The sequence below is a fragment of the Borostomias antarcticus genome, assembly GCF_949987555.1.
Source record: "Borostomias antarcticus genome assembly, chromosome: 12".
NCBI classification, from domain to species: Eukaryota; Metazoa; Chordata; class Actinopteri; order Stomiiformes; family Stomiidae; genus Borostomias; species Borostomias antarcticus.
The window spans coordinates 15,210,900-15,231,373 of NC_140245.1; the positions used below are offsets into that span (position 1 = coordinate 15,210,900).

The 20,474-nt window shown below is 43.3% G+C and overlaps 1 protein-coding gene across 1 annotated transcript in view; it reads left to right on the forward strand.

Annotated features, from left to right (window-relative positions):
* LOC311316230 (gamma-aminobutyric acid receptor subunit gamma-3-like) overlaps positions 1 to 20,474 on the forward strand; it is a gene marked incomplete at both ends in the record, with an annotated part of 42,657 nt that overhangs the window by 17,392 nt on the left and 4,791 nt on the right. Inside the window, 4 exons of the mRNA XM_084447050.1 lie at positions 10,003 to 10,223; positions 12,834 to 12,916; positions 14,952 to 15,089; positions 17,029 to 17,181. Of these exons, the coding sequence (XP_084303176.1) occupies positions 10,003 to 10,223; positions 12,834 to 12,916; positions 14,952 to 15,089; positions 17,029 to 17,181 (595 nt within the window). The remainder of the gene's footprint in view (positions 1 to 10,002; positions 10,224 to 12,833; positions 12,917 to 14,951; positions 15,090 to 17,028; positions 17,182 to 20,474) is intronic.

Sequence of the window (20,474 nt, forward strand, 5' to 3'; positions counted from 1 at the left end):
AGCGTAGTCAAGAGAGCTACTAGTCGCCAGAAATCATAAGTGCATCTCCTTTCTAAACATGTATCTAAGAGCATAACCAGAGCTAAAGTAAAAATGCAAAAACTAACAAATACAAAGACCCTCATTTACTAAGCGATTGTAGGACAGGAAACTGAGTGTGCGGTCATTTCCACACCAAGTTCGACATTTATCAATTTAGACGCGAGCGGAGACTGAGACCACATCTGACGTCCAGTCTCAGACCGTGGAGAAGTTTGAGGATTGTCATGAGACTGATTCTGATAAGCACAGCCACATACAGTATAGTAGGGGGGATTATATGAAAAATCATTACGTGGCAGATAAAAGCACCAAATTTGGTACAGATGTCCCTTGGGTGACCCTAAGACATCCTAGATGGGGTGCCCAAAAAAATCTCAAACAGGAAGTGAATTATTGACAACATTTTAAATGGCCGCCCAAACTGTTGACAGTTTACTCAAAAGACGCCTAAATAATCTCATATAAGTATAACATTTGATACAGATGTCCCTTGGCTGATCCAGACATCCTAGAAGGGGTGCCCAAAGATATATTTAACAGGAAGTGAGTTATTGACAATATTCAAAATGGCGACCTAAACTGTTGGCAATAGACTCAATAGACACCTTAAGACACTTAATGAATATCATACAAGCATGACATTGGACACACATGTCGCTTAGGTTATCCTTAAAGTCGCACTGAAATGAAAAAAGCATTCTGTCCCATTTTGGTTCACATAATTGGTCATAGTGTTCACCTATTCAACGATGTATGCCAAAAAAATCAAAAAATTCTACTTTTGTTGTAATCTTATATCAAAGTGTATAATTTATTACTTCCTGGAAAACGCTAGGTCACGTGCAATTACGACAACGGGTACCTTAGATTTTAGGCCAATAATCTCACGGCATCCACCCGTCAATCAATGCTATCCTTCTATTGAATCTGTCTAAAGTTCTTAAAACCCGTCCACTTGTCAATGTATCTTTTTATGTTGCTATCTACATCATCACATGTATAATTGTGATTTATTGGGATTTATCATTCAACTAAACATGGAACCTGAATACTACCTATTTCAACCTGCTGCCATCAGCGATCGGCGCGTCTGCTTGTTTGCGTCATGAATATCTTACGCAGTGACATTCCATGTAGTGTCCCAAAACTGTTAAATCATTCCCCATGTAGTTCACTATGAGTCGCACTCAATACATCCATGGTAGTGTCGTGTAAAAATTATTTACTATGTCTTAGGTCAAATTCCAAGATATAAATCTAAGTCCAGAAATAAATCTAAGTCCAGATTGGTTTCAAAGTTCCAAAATAACTTCAGAGTCCGAGAAGAAAAAACAACTCGAGGCACAAAGAGTCCAAATGCGATTTGACTTTTAATGCTCTTCAGAAACAAACAGCATATAAGTCGGAGCTTCCCCGGGAAAGAACAACTTTTCCCTTTGTCTAATTGACCTTTATAGTCTTATCACCCCTCCCCCCCCCTTTGACCACATCCCAGTTTCCATACATCACTACCTTTGCCACCAATCAAATGATGTCTAGTTTTGCTGGCTCAGCAAATAACTTATGTCCTACATTCATGCCCCCCCCCCTCCCAGCTTCCTGGGTGTAAGGGCTCTGTCTGCAGCTTCCTGGGTGTAAGGGCTCTGTCTGCTTTTTGAGAGGAAAATAGGGCCCTCAACAGGAAGAGGAGAAAGGACTTTTTACTTGCTTTACATATCTCTGCATTAATCAGCACTATTCTCTGGCTGTTTTTTGGGCCTAGGCTACTTGGCAGGAGGTGAGGACCAGGCTGGGAATTTCAGCAGGAAAAGGAGAAAAGAGCATCTTGAATGCTCAGGCTGGGTGCGCATTTATACTTCCCGCCCTACAGCCGCTGTCCCAGCATTTTCTTAACCTGCTGAATGGTGGGGACATTCCATTTTCTACACATCCGTTCCCGGTGGCTACATCTGGTGGTGACTTTTTATACTACTATTGGGGTTTTCATCTAATATCAAACAGTATACCATTAATATCCTGACATGATTATAATACAGGGGAGCTACATCAAATTAAATCACGACAGTAGCACTACATAGGGAATAGGGAGTGAGTGAACCATTTCAAACACATCTCTGGTCAGCTCCGTTAGCCATCTTACTCATCCTGATGCCATGTTTCATATGAGAACACTCAGTTAGCCTACTGTATTAAACTTCTACTTGTCCCGACAGTTAACAGATATAGACCCGGCGACAGTTACAGAGATAGAAACTATAAATAGATAGGCTTTGTTCTTAATAATTAAATTACAACCAGACAGAGAACAAGGAGTTTGAGAACGGTAGGCTCATCTAATGTGCGAGATGAGCTACAGCAATGGGTCAATGAGTTGTATTACTGCGCCCCTATTGGCGTGCGAGCGGTGGTGCGGAATGCCGTAAAGCGCCTGTTAGAATACCGTGGGTCAAGTTACATTCTTATGTTCTCACATCTGTAGGCCTATGTTGTGCTCGGTTTATTTTGCACTCTGTGCACCTATCTTTTTAATTTTGCACTGTGTCTTTACATCTACACTGTCGTCTGGTTGACACTTGTAGGCATCAATATATTCATGTTGTACACTGTCTTGTTTATTTTGCACTGTCTTCTTTCCATTTACACATTGTATTATTGTTTATACGTGTACTCTGTATCTTCCTATTTTTCTGTCTGGTGTCTGCCTCATCTTATGTTATTTACTCTTAACCTGGTTTGTTTTGCACTCTTGTGTTTATTTTGTTCTCTGTATCTGTTTATGTTGCACTGCATCCTATTTACATTTAGAGTCTTGTTTTCTCACCGTTTAGTGGTGAGTGCCTTGTGCTTATAGCAGGTAACATTATGAAAATCTGTGGTTCACTTTCTAATTTCCCCAAACATTGGTGGAACCGGTGATTTTGTCAATGTCCATCTTGATTTGTTTGATAATTGCCGAAATTTTAAGTCAGTGTGGTATAGTAATTTGACATAGCTAGCTAGCTAACGTTAGCTAACCTAACAGTAGCTAACAGTAATGTTAGCTTGGCTTAGCCCCTGATGTTTCATACCAGGAAACACCCCTGGTGTCAGTGTTTACCACATGTTCTGATTCTATTTTTTAACCAGGCTTCATCCATTGTTCAGATTTCCGTCCCCGAAGTTATGTAAATTTGCACACTTTAGTTACACAATGCCTCATTTGCATATTTAAACAAGTTTTGAGAAAAAGTGTAATGCAAAAAAATATGGCTCTAATGTATATAAATTATCGGTAAAGTTTCATAGTGATATAAGTTACAATTTTTACCCTTTCACCTGCAGTGAGTTATGCCCCAATAGAGGGCTTGATCTCTGGTCACATGAAGGTTTTCAAAATATATAATTTATGGATAATCTTTCCTTGGGTCTTTTAAAGGTTATTTTGTAACAATTGTATCTATACATGACATTTAAAATATCACTCAGAAAATGTTTTATTTGGAACCTCCTCTCATTTTGATATATTTTTTTTGCCTATATTTGGTGTTTTAAGCTGTTAGAAATGTATTTAAGACATGTTTCACGGGTTACTTTGGGTGAATATGTTAATATTAGTCTGTTTACTATACATGTGAAAGTAATAGCACAATCATTCAAACTGTCCGGATTATATAAATAGGTCTTTTCTGGTGTGCCATTTTGGATTTTCCACTAAAAACAGCCTTTAGTGGGTCAAATTTCTGGGCCCCCCATCTAGAATGGTTAGATACATCTTAAAGAGGGTGTATACCAAATTTGGTGCTTTTATTCACCGCGTAACGATTAGGTCATTTTTCTGGGATAACCCCCCCTACTAATAGGCCTGTTCATCACTTCAACATATGTAGCCAACCCTATGGCAAAATATTATGAGAGGTAAAGACCTCTTCTATGTGTCATATACAGCATCCCTAACATAAATGGGCATTTTCCAATTGTTTGCAATTAACAGGGTTAACAGGTTTTTGGTGGAAGAGTAATTTTGCTTTCATTTTGAGCCCACTTAAACTATTCCGCCTTACAAGTCGAGCGAAATTAATGTTACACCCATCAATGCAGGCCTACAGGTGCCATAATTACTAGCAATCAATATTAACAAAAGAAAAGCAATGGGTAGGCTTCATGCACTTATTTATATAAGAGCTTCTGTCATCATATCGGTAATATTTAAGATTTTGTTACTTTGTAATTTATAATAATTTATAATAATGTTTTTTTTTCTGTATGTAAGGTAAAATAAAGTTTATTAATTTTATTATTATTATTATTATTATTATTATTATAAATCCTCAAATTGACGGCAATGTGTAGTGGTTTTTAGATAGGCTACACAATTAAACAAAGAAGCTGCCCAGCTCACACGCTGTCTGGTTGTGTGAATTTACATGTGTGAACTACGCCTTCAAATAAAATTGAAAATGTGAGATGTTTTTCTGGGATCTTTCCATGGAGACTGAAGAGTTGTTATTGGACGAGTCTGGCCGTATTTGGAATCTCCATGCCGTAAACTACAGGGGCGAGGCCAGAATATGTAGGGCGTGAAATTTAAATGATTGTTTTCCAATCCGCACCACCCGATCATTCATACGATGGGATTGGCGGCATACGACTATGAAGGTAGATTTATATCATAAATACACACGTACGAAAGTATAATACGCAACCGTGTTTTGCTATCCATCCGCACACATCTCTCGAGTCGTGTGTCGTAAAAAGAATTAATGCGTGCGTGAACAGATCCAAGCGCAAAACCCCCTTGTCATACGTGCATAAACAGATCCACACGCAAGCGTGTTTTGCTATCGACCCGCAAATATCTCTCCATTCGTGAAATGTGTTTTGCTATACACCCGTAAACATCTTTCGATTCGTGCTCAACACCCCTCTTCGTACATATGCAAAGAGAATCCGCACGCAAACACCCCAAACGCTTTGCTTGCAAACTGGCAAGACACGCTTGCTCTGCTTGGATTTACGTATGTATTTTTGAGAGAAACATTTCCCTGTTTGGCCGTCTCGATTCGTAACTCGTAATATTCATTAGCTGAGTATAAGGCGCTATCTGATTGGCTGGTGACTGCCAATCATTCTAGGCTGGAAGTGGAGGTTGTTTGAAAAGTTATCAAGGGTACGCCTGTCTGCTGAATAACTTTTGCTAGCCGCTATCTGGTGTGAATGACATTACGTTTGCCATCTTAACATCAACCAGATGATCAGTAGCCTACTGTAACTGGGAAAGACATGTATTGATTTGTGAGTAACGTTGTGTTGTGAGCTGGTTCTCTCTATCTTTACGTTAGGCTAACTAACGTCAGCTAAACCTGTTTACCAGAGCTGTCGGCATTGAATAGGATCATGACGTTGAACTAGTTTTGGGAGTATTTTGAATGGGCAATAGCATGTTAACGTTAGCATATTAACTAGAAAGTCAGCATGACATTCCAGATAATAGTTGATCTTTAAGCTTGATAAGCAGTCAGCACCCCCCTGTGTTAGGGTACATTGTGCTAACGCGGTGCCCTCTCCAGTTCCGAATGCTGTCTGTTGAGATAACGCTGCCGACAGATTTCCACCCGGTCTGTCCATTGATAAGGGGTTGTTTTTCTCTGTCTCTTTCGCCTGGAAATATAATGAAAGAAATCTTCACTCAATGATTGTTTGCTTTTTAATTGTTAGTTGTTTGGGTAGGCCTACATTTGCTGATATTTGCGGGTCGATAGCAAAACACGCTTGCGTGTGGATCTGTTTATGCACGTATGACAAGGGGGTTTTGCGCGTGGATCTGTTCACGCACGCATGAATTCTTTTTACGACACACGACTCGAGAGATGTGTGCGGATGGATAGCAAAACACGGTTGCGTATTATACTTTCGTACGTGTGTATTTATGATATAAATCTACCTCCATATACGACTGTTTGATAGATCTCATGTTCTACCATCATTTCTGCGCTTGGATCTGCGCTCCTTTGATAAGTGAGGGCTAATATGTTTTCTTTCTTATTTAATTGATTGTCTTTGTCCCAAGAGGTCTGGTCTGTACAGGAACATGTCTGGTCTCAACCAAGCTACAGTAGGACAGTCAATAATGATTATAAATGACCTTTAAACGTGACATTCTAGAATAAAAATGTGTTTTGAACATTATTTTAAGCAAGGCATGTCATAGCAGTACAGCAGATATGAAACATTCAGTCAAATTAACATTAGGCCATCACATTGGATAAGGCAGAAGGCGTTTAAAACGCAAGTTGTTTTCATGACACTTTCTCCAAACATTCTTTGAGGTACATGTAGATCTCAGCCACAGTGACACAATTGCACAAGATGACATCTCGTCCGTCCTCTGCAAAGTATGGGTATTTTGTGTCAGAGACACTATCCACAGCAACAGAGGGACCCTAACAGTGGTGGCAACTATAAAAAACAAGTTTCAAGCCTTTTATTCCATTACACTGTCCTCTAGCTATGTCGTAGCTAGAGTGGACATACTGCTGGAGTGGACATACTGTTCACAGTCTTCCTGTCTTTGAATCCAACACTTCACTGATATATAGCAATAATATATATATATATATATATATATATATATATATATATTAAGCTTAACATGGGAATTCTAGTGTATGTCTGAATTAGTGTATTATTATAACACTGAATTAGTGTATTTCCAGACCACACAGCGGATCTACAGTAAAGTAAAGTTCCATCTCTTAGTTTGTTACAGTAGTAGTCAGTGGTGTCTAAGTGAACCTTAGATATCAAATCTGCAAATAATTAGCAGTAATGTTTGTACTGAGGTAGCATATCACATGGCTAACCTACACTCCAATTTCTCTCTGCGGCGGTAAATGCACTTAGCTATGACCCTGTGACCCTTTTATAGGACACACACCACATAATAAAACACAACATATTTAGCAGGAAGCACCTAGAACATGTTGAGTAACTGTAAATAACAGCCAGACAGGAGTGTGAATCAAACCAATGACGCAACTTCATCATGTGTGTGAAATTCGACCAACGGTGTAACGGCAGTCAGTCAAGGGCATTGGCGTTTGTGTGGCTGGCTCCGCTGTTGTGTCGCATGCCATGAATAACTATTTGGACCTGGTGTCATTCTACAGTACACTATCTTTTCAACATGCGGTTTATCTGGGTCCCAGACCTCTAGAATGAGGTACAGTAGACAGCTGGTGACATACTGTACTGTACGGTGGTGTGGATACTGTACCTTACGCTACTGTGTCTATCGTGCACGCTTCCTGTACATAATCAAATCAAGTATTTTCTTACTGGTCTATGAAGACTGCTCTGTTCTGTAGATATGCTCAGCCTGTCAGTCTGGATGTTCAGATATTGCACCTAATCTAGATACTGTATATATCATCACCGGAACAAACAGAGACTTGACATTGGACAACAACATACAGTACTTAATCGTGTCACTGTGAGATGAAAACCATGTCTCTAAAATGGCGATAGTTTTCAGAATGTTGAAAAGAACATTCCAATTTCTATGTTTTTAAACATAATATCACATTTGATGAACTGATTTAGAATGCATGTAAATGGTCCCATGGCCGGGAGGTGTTCAGAGGTTGTAGAGGTTAGTCCCAGCTTTCAATTGATGTACAAAATAAATTTAAAAAAGTGTTTTTCAAAAGATAAGTGTTTTTCATCTGACAGCGATGACCAGCAATCATCATTGCAATCTGAATCCCTCTCCAGGGCCTGCTTCCCACCCAGCCCCCTGTAGGAGGGGCCCCTCAACCCACGGGCCCCAGTGCACCAGGGCTGGCTCCCCTGGGGCCCCCCACCCCACGGGCCCCAGTGCAACTGCACCACCTGCACTGTCTGGATTTACCCCTGGGGACAAAATATGCCCACTTACTACTGAAAATGACGACTAACACTTTAACATAACTTCATTCTTCAGGAGAGCCTAACAGCGGTTTAGGAATTAAGTTATTAACCTGCATTGTTTACCGAGACTTAAATGTCATTAAGGTATTGCGGTTATAATTGCTTTGCTGAAGTTGAATTAACTTTTGGCTTTGTACATTTATACCCGCGGAGTTAACGACCTTCATGGTAGATTGAGAGGGTATTTCCCTGCGGTAGGACAAGCAGACCCATGCAAAGTCTCAGTCAAGGAGAAGGGAATCAGCAGAAACTGAGGTGTGTTGTGGGTATCAAATAACCTCTGCTTAAGTTGAATTAATTAATACATTATTTAACAGATGTTAAAATACAAAGGTTTAAAAGCCTGTTTGGCCACAACCATCACGTATCACATTGAGGAATTCACACACAATAAAGTGTGAAGAGGCTTATTAACATTGTGTCCTGTCTGTTACAGCATTCTGCACAGGTTGGCCACAAGAGTACAAAAGCACTAAAACATGAAAACTCATACATTCCCAATGCATTCCCATACAGTATAAACACGCAAGGCACTAACAACACTTACAGTATGCAACATACATACAGTACAAATTATACTGCTTCCATTACTAGATGGCTGAGTGGCTACGCTTTTGAAATGGCTAGTCGTGACAATGTCTTTAATATGTGATGGTAAATGGTTCCATTCTATGACTGCTGAGTGCAAACAGATATTTTCTTATTTTTCTAGTGGCATAACCATGAGTCTCCCTGAAAAGTTTAAAATATTTACTTAAATACTTTATGGTGCCAATCATTATTCTGTGGGCAAGACCCAGCTTCTGACTGATTGACTCTGTCTTCAACTGACGGACATTTTAGTTCAGCCATCTGGGAGCCGCCACCATGGGCAGGAGAAAATTAATTCAAAACAAAACAAAAATACTGTGATCCAAGTTCAAGTTTTTATTTGACACTCATATGGCAGTTAAACTTTGTGTTTGTGATGTTTGTGTTCTTTCAGCGTTTTGTTATATTGAATATGAAAGGCTCGGTGTCCCATTTCACTGTAAATGCACTTCAGCGAAGAATCAGAGTGAGAAATTGATGCAAACAGAGTGTGGAGTTTCTACTTTAAAGCGGTTGTAGAGCATCTACTTTAAAGGGATTGTTCATCTGTTCATCGTGAAGGTCTTTGTTTTCCAGTTACCACCGCTATTGATGATGCAATCTGAGATTTAGTGTGTTTACGAAATTGGCTTTCTGTCTTATTTTTGGTATATCCTTTAAAAAAAAACAAAAAACACAATCATTTAATGAGGCTAGCTATCGTTGTATGTGACTGCAAGTGATTCAAAAGCAATTTATTTTGCTGAGAGGTGAGAACCACTCCTAAGGAAAGTGTAGAAAATGTGGAGGAGCAATTATTCTAATTGGTAAGGTTGCTCCATTCCTTTGCAAAAGTCATTAAGGCAGACTAAAGTGAAAAAGGCTTGAAAGCAATACATGGGACTATACAAGCTCATTTGCTTTCAAACAGACTCCCCCATCTCGCACCCACTGCCTGGACTTAATGGAATGCATTCAGAGTATCGACTTTGACTCCAAAGTACTAAAGGTCATAGTAGCAGTCAGATACAGTCTTCCTGTGACAATTGCTCTCTAATGAGTGTGATATTAAAGCCAGGTCTCAATGTTCCTGTGGAAGTTGATTAAAGGTCAGGGCGTGTCAGGTGCAGGACCGGAGGAGTGTTCACATTAGGATGGCTGGAAGGTGAACACAGCAGAAGTTGTTTTCTTTCAATGTGTAATTTCAGAAAGTTTGTTATTGACTGTTGATTGGTTCAAGACTGACGAGTATGTGTCCCTTATCGAAAAATATCTCAGATACAGCACTTCATCTGTTCCAAACAATTCAAACAAATGTTTAAACTCCCTGAACAGAATCAAAATATGCTCATATACTGGTTTACATTTTCCAGTGTGGGAGTATATCAAAATGTGATGTAAAAGATTATGCTCTCATGGATAAATCATGCATTTGGCATATTACAGGAATACCAAATCGACATCATTTTTGCACAGTCGTGGACAGACACGCGTCTGAGCTACAACAGCACGGTGAAGATCCTGACGCTTAACAGCAACATGGTGGGTCTCATCTGGGTCCCAGACACCATCTTCAGGAACTCCAAGAACGCAGACTCTCATTGGATCACAACGCCCAATCAGCTGCTGCGCATATGGAACGACGGCAAGATTCTGTACACCCTGAGGTAAATTACCCTAGACATTAGCTAGATACTGAACACTCTGAGGTAAATTACCCTAGACATTACCTAGATACTGAACACTCTGAGGTAAATTACCCTGTACATTACCTTGATACTAAACACCCTGAGGTAAATTACCCTAGACATTACCTAGATACTGAACACCCTGAGGTAAATTACCCTGTACATTACCTTGATACTGAACACTCTGAGGTAAATTACCCTAGACATTACCTAGATACTGAACACCCTGAGGTAAATTACCCTGTACATTACCTAGATACTGAACACTCTGAGGTAAATTACCCTAGACATTACCTAGATACTGAACACCCTGAGGTAAATTACCCTGTACATTACCTTGATACTGAACACTCTGAGGTAAATTACCCCGGATGTTATGTAGATACTGAACACTCTGAGGTAAAATACCCCAGACATTACCAATATGCTGAACACTCTGAGGTAAATTAGTCCCGGACATTACCAATATACTGAACACTGAGGTAAATTAGTCCCAGACATTACCTAGATACTGAACACTCTGAGGTCAATTACCACAGACACTACCAGGGTTGCCAACTTTCACCAACCCGGCTGGCATGAGATTTATAAAAATGATCATAAAAATTCCAGGCTAGAGGCCAAATTAACTAATAAGTTGGGAACCCTGCATATTTTGGTCCCATGGTTCTGTTGTTGTTTTGTCCATGTATATGAAACATTTTCAATTTCAAATATTCAGAAATATTTTTTTAAAATCCTTATCACATTACTTCTGAGTAGAACGTGATATTATTCTTTATCCATGAACATACAATATACATACATATATACAGTATATACATACATACATACATACATACATACATACATACTGTACATACATACATACATACATGCATACATACTGACATATATGTGTGTGTGTATATGTTATTCTCAGTTTCTTAGCTAGACTACCAGGTCAGTGGCCTTGTGGTTAGAGTGTCCGCCCTGAGACTGGGAGGTTGGGGGTTCGATCCCTGGCTGAGTCTTACCAAAGACTTTAAAAAATGGTACCCAATTCCTCCCTGCTTGGCACTCAGCAAGCATCAAGGGTTGGATTGGGGGTGAGTCTCTTACATACATACTAGCGTCATGTCCAGGGGGTGTACTTGTACATCAAGCTGCTTCACGCCAAGGAATCAGGAGATGGGACACTACGCTCGAGAACTTACTTACTTACTTACTTGAGCACTTACTTACTTAGCTAGACTATGGAGATTATTGTGTGGTCATGGTTTACTTCACATCCTCCTGGCTGTAGAAGTAAGACAATCTCCATGCTTTCTCTCAGGAACATTCTGCTTCTTGTGAAGGGAGTCCTGTCTGAATCAAAGTGAAAGCTGTGGAACCCTGGATGTATTAATAGAACGATAGAAGTGTGGAACCCTCTCTACTGAGACGAGACGGCGCACTTATTTTCACCACAGAGCTAGCCAGCCAGCCAGGCATTCCCTAGGATGGACCGGCAGGCTAATTACAGCCAAGGCTGACCCAGCTCCAGCAGAACCCTCCGATTAGAGGAACACAACACACCATCACCTCTAGTTTGTATTTCTGGGTCAAAATACTACACACTTGGAATCATTTATATTAGTTATCTGTGCTCGATTTGTTTTGTCTGGCGTAATGGTACCAATGGGCTGTTCCCAAAAATGCAAAACCCTGACCATCTGATGCTCTGGGCACTCCAGGAAACGCTAACGCTGCTGACATTATATATTGAATGTTTGTTTGGAGCCGATTGGCATGCAGGTCCAGGATGACTGGAGGAGTAGAGAGCGAGCGGTCTCTCCCCTGCTGATTCTCTCTCTCTCACACACACTCTCCGTGAACTTCAGTCAAGCCAAAATAAACAAGACTGACATTTTATCAGGGAAGGAGAGGAGAGGGAGGTGGGAAGCCGGATTGCATCGGGTGGGGGGCGTGCTGGACCGCTCCTGGGGGCACGTGTGTGTGTGTGTGTGTGTGTGTGTGTGTGTGTGTGTGTTGGTGGAGGGCTGTGGACTGACCTACATACAGTACTCATGGACAGAGCTTGTTCGTTAATTTCGGCACTTTCTCTGTTTGTGTACGGGTGGAACGGCGGTCTGCGGCGCTCATGCAGACTCAGCTGTGACAGCAATCTTCAGCGTATCAGGGCTGATATGTGGCCTGTTAGCCCCTCTTTCACAGCCCAATGCGACAAGGCTTCAGTTCGTTAACCAACAACTTTGTACTTCAGTCTTTACACACCAAAATGGACAAAAGCAGTGAAAAGCATCATGGCCATCTGTTTGGAGCCCAGCATGGGGTGTCTGGAACGAGGAGAAACAGTAGCTTCCTCATATCCTCCCCATCAGAAAAGCACTCTGCTCACAGCGTCACACGCACTTCAAATAAACACACGCACACGGGAGCTTTTGAAGACATTTTGTTTTTATGTACACACCAGTTGGTAAGGTGAACTAGCACTGTTGTCACAGCAGGCCCTGGGTCCTTGGGCACAATGACACAAGCTACGCCGTGTGAGGAGACCCAAAAAACGATCTGGGTGCTGGCGCCCCGTGACCGCTGTCTCTCCGGCAGGTTGACCATCAACGCCGAATGCCAGCTGCAGCTCCACAACTTCCCCATGGACGAGCACTCCTGCCCCCTGGTCTTCTCCAGCTGTGAGTAAACAACAGACGCGCTCGCCGCCTTCCCACGCACTCACTTCCATTATTCAAGAAGGCTCCTGCGTGGGAATCCGTTGCTGTAGTGCACTACTGTATCAACATGATGACAGGCATGTTTTTCACGCTAGCATAATGCGCTGTCCGTGTTTCTGAAGGATATTAACGCTAATGTTCTAAGTGTGTGGTAACAGGTTTATTGTGGAGAGGAATTGCTTGCTTGGTTGTAGACATAATTCAAAACACACGACCCTTGAAGTGGACCGAGGCAGTCGTGCTGCACAGTGTCACAGCAGGAGAGATACACTGTAGTCCTGCTGGTTGTCATCAACCTGAAAGATGGATGTATAAACGACCTGAGTGCTCCTCCAAGGGCTTAGAAAACACCGCGCGAGCTCCTGGCCATCAACGTCACCACAGAAGGGACACATGAAGGGAGGCAGAGTGGATGTGAGACCAGAGGTGAGACCAGCCACCACCAGTAAGAGCATGTCATACGGTGGTATGAACCACTTTCAAAACCTGTTTCTTCTTTTTGAAAATCCTCCTTCAAAGTCAGTTCACTTCGGCTCTACTGCATGTTCACTTGGCTCAAACAGCCGAGACCAGGATGTTCGTTCTGCCGTGGGAGACACATGCACTTAGTGGCTCGTGGATACCTCGCCGTTCCAAATGAAAGACCTTGATCTCATAGCCACTCCGCCTCTCTTACTGTATCCCTTCTACGGCCTCACAATGACTGCAGCATATAATCACTAGCTATTAATGTTGTATAATGATTGACGTGTAGGTTGCCTTCATTGAGGCAAACCACAAAGGAGTTCAGAAAAAATCTCCACAGTGACCCGAGTGTTCAGGGACAACCCGTCCCAGAGCGCAGGCTGAGAGCAGAGTAATTGTAACCAGTGATTAATGGACATCTGGCCCATTGTCTCTGTGCATGCTGGACAGCCCATCCATCCATGGTGCAGGGGAGGAGAGATGTGAGGGAGGAGACATACATTACAGTAATGAGTGGTTCCCTGTGGGAATTTGTGGGATGTGGCAGATTGACATTTGATAATGTGGAGTCGATGGCACATCACTCCTCACACCTGCAGTGTTGGTGTGGTGATGGCTTTGTCAGACATCACCCCTCTTTATAAATGGGTGTAAATGTCACCGACTTTGCTTTGTGTCCCCTGCTAATGCACACCGTGTCCCTGTCTGTCTGTTTGTCACTGCTGACCCTAACGCCCACCATAAAGAAATAGAAAATGCAGTTTGCCAGTAAGAAATCCCATCAAAGCAACACCTGAGCTGTTTATTCTACTGAAAGAACATATGGAGAGAACATACTGAGAGAACACACAGAGAACACACTGAGAACATACTGAGAGAACACACAGAGAACACGCTGAGAGAACACACAGAGAACACACAGAGAACACACAGAGAGAACACACAGAGAGAACACACAGAGAACACACAGAGAGAACACACAGAGAGAACACACAGAGAGAACATACTGAGAAAACACACAGAGAGAACACACAGAGAGAACACACTAACAGAACATACTGAGCTGAGAGAACATACTGAGAGAACACGCTGAGAGAACACGCTGAGAGAACACACTGAGAGAACATACAGAGAACACACTGAGAGAACATACTGAGAGAACACACTGAGAGAACAGGCTGAGCTGAGAGAACACACAGAGAACACACTGAGAGAACACGCTGAGAGAACACGCTGAGAGAACACACAGAGAGAACACACAGAGAGAACACACTGAGAGAACACGCTGAGAGAACACACTGAGAGAACACGCTGAGAGAACACGCTGAGAGAACACACAGAGAGAACACACTGAGAGAACACGCTGAGAGAACACACTGAGAGAACACACTGAGAGAACACGCTGAGAGAACACACAGAGAACACGCTGAAAGGAGTTGCGAACACGGCATGATTGGATGATTAGAGGAGGAGGCAGTGTCTGGGGAGTTGGGGGAGGGGGGTGGGTCTAAAACACTTACTCTAATTACAGATGGTTACCCCCAAGATGAACTGATTTACAAGTGGAGAAAGAACTCTGTATCGACCTCTGACCAGAAGCTGTGGAGACTTTACCAGTTTGACTTCATGGGTTTGAGAAACACGACCGACGTGCTCAAAACAACCGCAGGTAAACAAACGCTTTTCTTGATGTGTTTCATAATAACGGAACAAAGAACCGTCTTACTGTTTGACAGTGTTTTTCGCCATCATCAGTTTACATAGAATTGCAACTCTTCAATACAAACTGATGTTGATAGTCGGGAATACTTCAATAGGAAAACATCATTCAATGCTGCCTCTAGATGTCTTCGCGTGGGAAGATTGTGCTTCTCTTGGCGCTCAGCACATTGTGCCATCAGGGCAGTCTTGTAGGTGGTGTTTCAAGCAGGCTGGCACGGCTGCTTTCTTGTTTACTGTGATTGCTTTGCCAATGGGCTTCTTCAAAATGGCGGTGCAGGTGATAACTCCCCTGCAAGGAGGGGATGAGGAAGAATGTTCACTCATGAACTTGACAAAAACAGGAAGTGACAGCCCGCAAAGAGGAGGAGATTGCGTTTAGACTGCAGCGGTGGACTCCATTACCTGCAGTGCAATAGACAAAAAAAATGCTCCACATTAGAACACTGAGACCTAAATGGACAGTGACATTTTCCACATTGTCAGTGGGGGGCCTAAGCTTATAACTGCCTTCTTTTACCCTCAGGGGAGAACAACGACAACATGTTGATGCACTATAAATAATTCATATTAAAGATTTAAAAGGTTTTTAATTATTCAATAAATATATTTTTTTTCAGTCCTAGAATGTAGCTGTTGGCCTAATGTATTCTACAATGAGTGATCTACATTATTTCCACAGTGTTCTGTTCGACTACTATCTTGTGGTACAAACAGGTATCTCCAGCTAATGTAATTATACTTGCAAGTGCTCACCCGTCACCCCACGGCTTTCTAATACATTTTTAATACCTCCGTGACAGTGGTGAAGATGAATGCATATTTTAGTGTCGACAAATTGAGACGTTATGATGGAGACCTGCAGGCATGGGTAACCCGTGTCAAATCTCCCTCTCCTATTATGTGTGTTTCAACGCTGTGGTTCCAGTCAGTGGGACGCTAGGACTCCATCTCCAAAATGAACAGTGATTCAGCTTTCAAAAGGTCCAAGAGCTCGCAGGAATTAACCACTCACCATACAGTACTAGTGCAAAGTGTTCAAGTTGAAAATGCACTCAAAATGCACTCCATCCCTCCCTCCCTCCCTCCCTCCATCCATCTAATATCAGTGATTAAATCAGTGATCCATACAGCAAACTCAATGGGGCTGCACATGCATGTCACCCCTGAGATTAATTGATATACAAGTGGAGAAAGAACTCTGTCGACCTCTGACCCTGGTTTCTTGCTAACGCGTGAGAGGCTATCTGCTTGAATTAGGTTGCACGGCTACAAAGATCAGACATGTTCAACGCCCACAGACATGCCCACAGACACGCCCTCAGACACACCCACAGACCCGCCCTCAGACACGCCCATAGACACGCCCACAGACAACATTTCTGTCATCATAGCATAGGTTACACGCTGCGTCTAGAAAAACCCGCCAACACAAGACGAAGTACCATGAAAGCGCTGGTCCGCCACAGATCTGGGCCTCACTGCTCATGGAAAGGAGACTTTTCTTGTACATTTCCTATTTCTGCTCTCGATCTGCATTGCTGCATGATGATTAGATTCTGGTCTAAAAATATCCATCATTAATTTACATCTACAACAAATTCAGAAGAAAGGCGTGTTTTTTTTCCTCCTCCTTTTTTCTGATGTCCTCCATCCCCGTGAAAGAGGGGGGGGGGGGGGGGGGGGGTGCCTGGCGGTTTACAGTAATGAGGACACTTACTGGCCGGTTCCCATGCCACCCTCACGCTTGGGACTCAGGGAGCCGCGGTACCCACCATCATTATTGACTCACTAATGTCTTCTTCAAAGGCTGGAGAAGCGGCTCCCATAATGCAGTGCGTTGGTTCTGCCGGTGTGCCTGAGGCGCGCGCGTCCGCTCTGTCTCCCAGGTGACTACGTGGTCATGAGCGTGCACTTTGACCTGAGCAGGCGGATGGGCTACTTCACCATCCAGACCTACATCCCCTGCATCCTGACCGTGGTGCTGTCCTGGGTCTCCTTCTGGATCAAGAGCGACGCCACGCCCGCCAGGACCGCCTTAGGTATGTATGTGTGTGTGTGTGTGTGTGTGTGTGTGTGTGTGCGTGCGTGTGCGTGAATGTGTCTCTGTTTTCATTATTGAAATGTCGTGCTGTGTAGCGTATCTAGACTTGCAGTTCTCTCCCTGTCGTTTGATCAGAACTACATGTCCCAGATCCCCTCTCTTTCTTTCTGTGGGTGATTCATTCATGGTTTGCCTCCTCTGCTGCATGCCTGCATGTGCATGTGCTTAACTGCGCCGCTGCTGCTGCTGGTTCCAGACCGAGCGGTGTTGTGAGGTGAGTACCGCGCCTCTGTTAGCTGCTGGCCGGAGGAGGCTGCTCAGGTCGGCCATTTAAGGCACCCAGCATATAGTTTTGGTTTAAAACGCTAAAGTTGCTTGTGCATAATTTACAGCTGAACATTAGCAACTGTAAATTAACTACTCACACATCACTATCTATCTATCTATCTATCTATCTATATATATATATTTGCTTAACCTTAATTTTAAGGGTCAAAAATTACTCGCCACTATGGCCACTTTTCCATTTAATTGTCCTGCCAATTTCAAGCAAACTTTTGAAATGTTGCATAAAATAAAATGTGAAATAGGCATGTTTCCACCAACAGGCTGGAAGAGAACTAGGCTACGCAAAGCGTTGTTTGGTCAGAAGATGGCAGTAAAGGCTATGCTACGCATTCCAAGCTAATTAGCAAGAAAGAATGGCGAGCTTCACAACGTAAACTACAGTAAAGTAAAACCTAATAAATAAGGCACTCCTCTACTATTTACTCAAATATCCCAAAAGTCCCACATAGAAGTAGTTTTCACAGTGTGGTAGCCCAGATCTGCGGTAATGAGACCCGACTCTGGATGATGAGATTCCAGTCTACTGCTCGGGTCCTACAGGCCATGGCCAAGCGGTCCTGTTCGGAACGGGCCCAAATGGGCAGTTTTTTTGTGTGTGTGTTTTCCTTTTTTCAGAACACATGATACTGCACTTCCTTGGGTCCTGAGCGATACGCCTGCCACATATCAACTCACATACAGAGCTGGGCTCTTCAGATCATCCTGAGACAGACAGACAGACAGACAGACAGACAGACAGACAGACAGACATTTCTGCCTTTACAGTTACATATCTGTGTTGTAATAAAAACGAGTGGTGTCCCCTGATCAAATGCACTGGAAGAGGGAAAACCCAGATAATAACAGCATATGTGATGAATGACGTTGCTTCTTTATGCAAAATAGAAATAGATTTTGGGTTTATAATTCAATTAAGCTGCATTATTTTAGGGGTTTAGTGACAGTGGGTCATTGACCCTGAGGACAAGGGGACAGTTGACAGAGTGTTGGGACGAGCCGGGCGTCGCGTTAGGCGCGTGTTTAGACCCAATCACAGATACGTCTCAGACATGGTGGGTTTTCTTGTTCTCCCGGCGAGCAGGGGAGGCAGCTGTCTGTGGGAGGGAGATACACGTCCTCTATCCCGTTTGAACAGAAGAAGTCGTTTGGTCCGGGGTGTCATTCAGAACGCCGGTTCCTCTCAGGTCTGCTGTCCTGATCAATGGGGGGCTGAGAGAGAGAGAGAGAGAGAGGGAGGGAGAGGGAGAAAGAGAGAGAGAGAGAGAGATAAGAGGCAGGAGATGTGTCCGAGCGCGGCTGGCGGAGGAGGAGAAGGGGGAGGAGGAGGAAGAGGAGGAGGCAGGTGCTGACAGGCTGGCCTGCATGTTCCAGACAACATGCCCCCCCACACCCACACACACACACAGGAGACGGTCCAGACAACATGCCCCCACACCCACACACACACCCACACACACAGGAGACGGTCCAGACAACATTCCCAGAAAGACAGTCCCCCCCTGCCACACACACACACACACACACACACACACACACACACACACACACACACACACACACACACACACACACACACACACACACACACACACACACACACACACACACACACACACAGGAGACGGTCCAGACGACATGCCCAGATTTACAGCGTTGGGTAGTTAGCCATAATGGTAAACAGAGATTTGGAATATTTTGTGATAGCAAAGGAGCTATTGCCGGCAATATTTTCTATTGAAAAGTGGCAACTTTTCATTATCTGGGAAATTAGATCAGTGAGGCAACGCAGTCAGCAACTTTCCGGGATGCACCAATCAGAATACAGATTTTAGTCACGTGACTTCTTCTCTCGGCTAAAAATTGACAAAGATGGCGACCAACCTTGCCTGTAGTGAAGAAATAGAGACAACATTTTTCATTCTTCTCAGCAAAATTGCATCGCAAAGTGTTCGAGCATTATTGTGCATGTCAATAACTGTATACCAACAATAATGCAAATAAATAATAAATGCTGCACATGTATCCTCCATGTATTTCACATCCCCTAGTCCATGTCAAGACTAAGATCACGACCAAGATGGCTTTATTTGTTCTGTTCATCCATTATACTGACATAAGAGTGTATACATGTGTATGTTCTGGCTCCTAAGCCTTGCAGCCACAACAGAACATCAATGCAAGATTTATAGCCATGAAAACATTGTAATAAGTAATAAAACATACTTTCTACAACGGAGAGTTTGGATACTTGATTGTATCTAACATACTGTAGAATAAACTCAAAATGGTTTTTCGGAGAGCACAGATCTCCACCCATGAATGCATTTGGTGGCTCTGTGCGCGAACACATGCATTCCAGCAGGACCTGTTCGGTATTGATGCATTCGTTGGGTGGAGAGCGTTACGCCAGTCCAAACCAGGTGTCTCTGTGACCCTCCCAGTCCAAACCAGGTGTCTCTGTGACCTTCCCAGTCCAAACCCAGTGTCTCTGTGACCTTCCCAGTCCAAACCAGGTGTCTCTGTGACCTTCCCAGTCCAAACCCAGTGTCTCTGTGACCTTCCCAGTCCAAACCAGGTGTCTCTGTGACCCTCCCAGTCCAAACCCAGTATCTCTGTGACCTTCCCAGTCCAAACCTGGTGTCTCTGTGACCCTCCCAGTCCAAACCCAGTATCTCTGTGACCTTCCCAGTCCAAACCAGGTGTCTCTGTGACCCTCCCAGTCCAAACCCAGTGTCTCTGTGACCCTCCCAGTCCAAACCAGGTGTCTCTGTGACCCTCCCAGTCCAAACCAGGTGTCTCTGTGACCTTCCCAGTCCAAACCAGGTGTCTCTGTGACCTTCCCAGTCCAAACCAGGTGTCTCTGTGACCCTCCCAGTCCAAACCAGGTGTCTCTGTGACCCTCCCAGTCCAAACCCAGTGTCTCTGTGACCTTCCCAGTCCAAA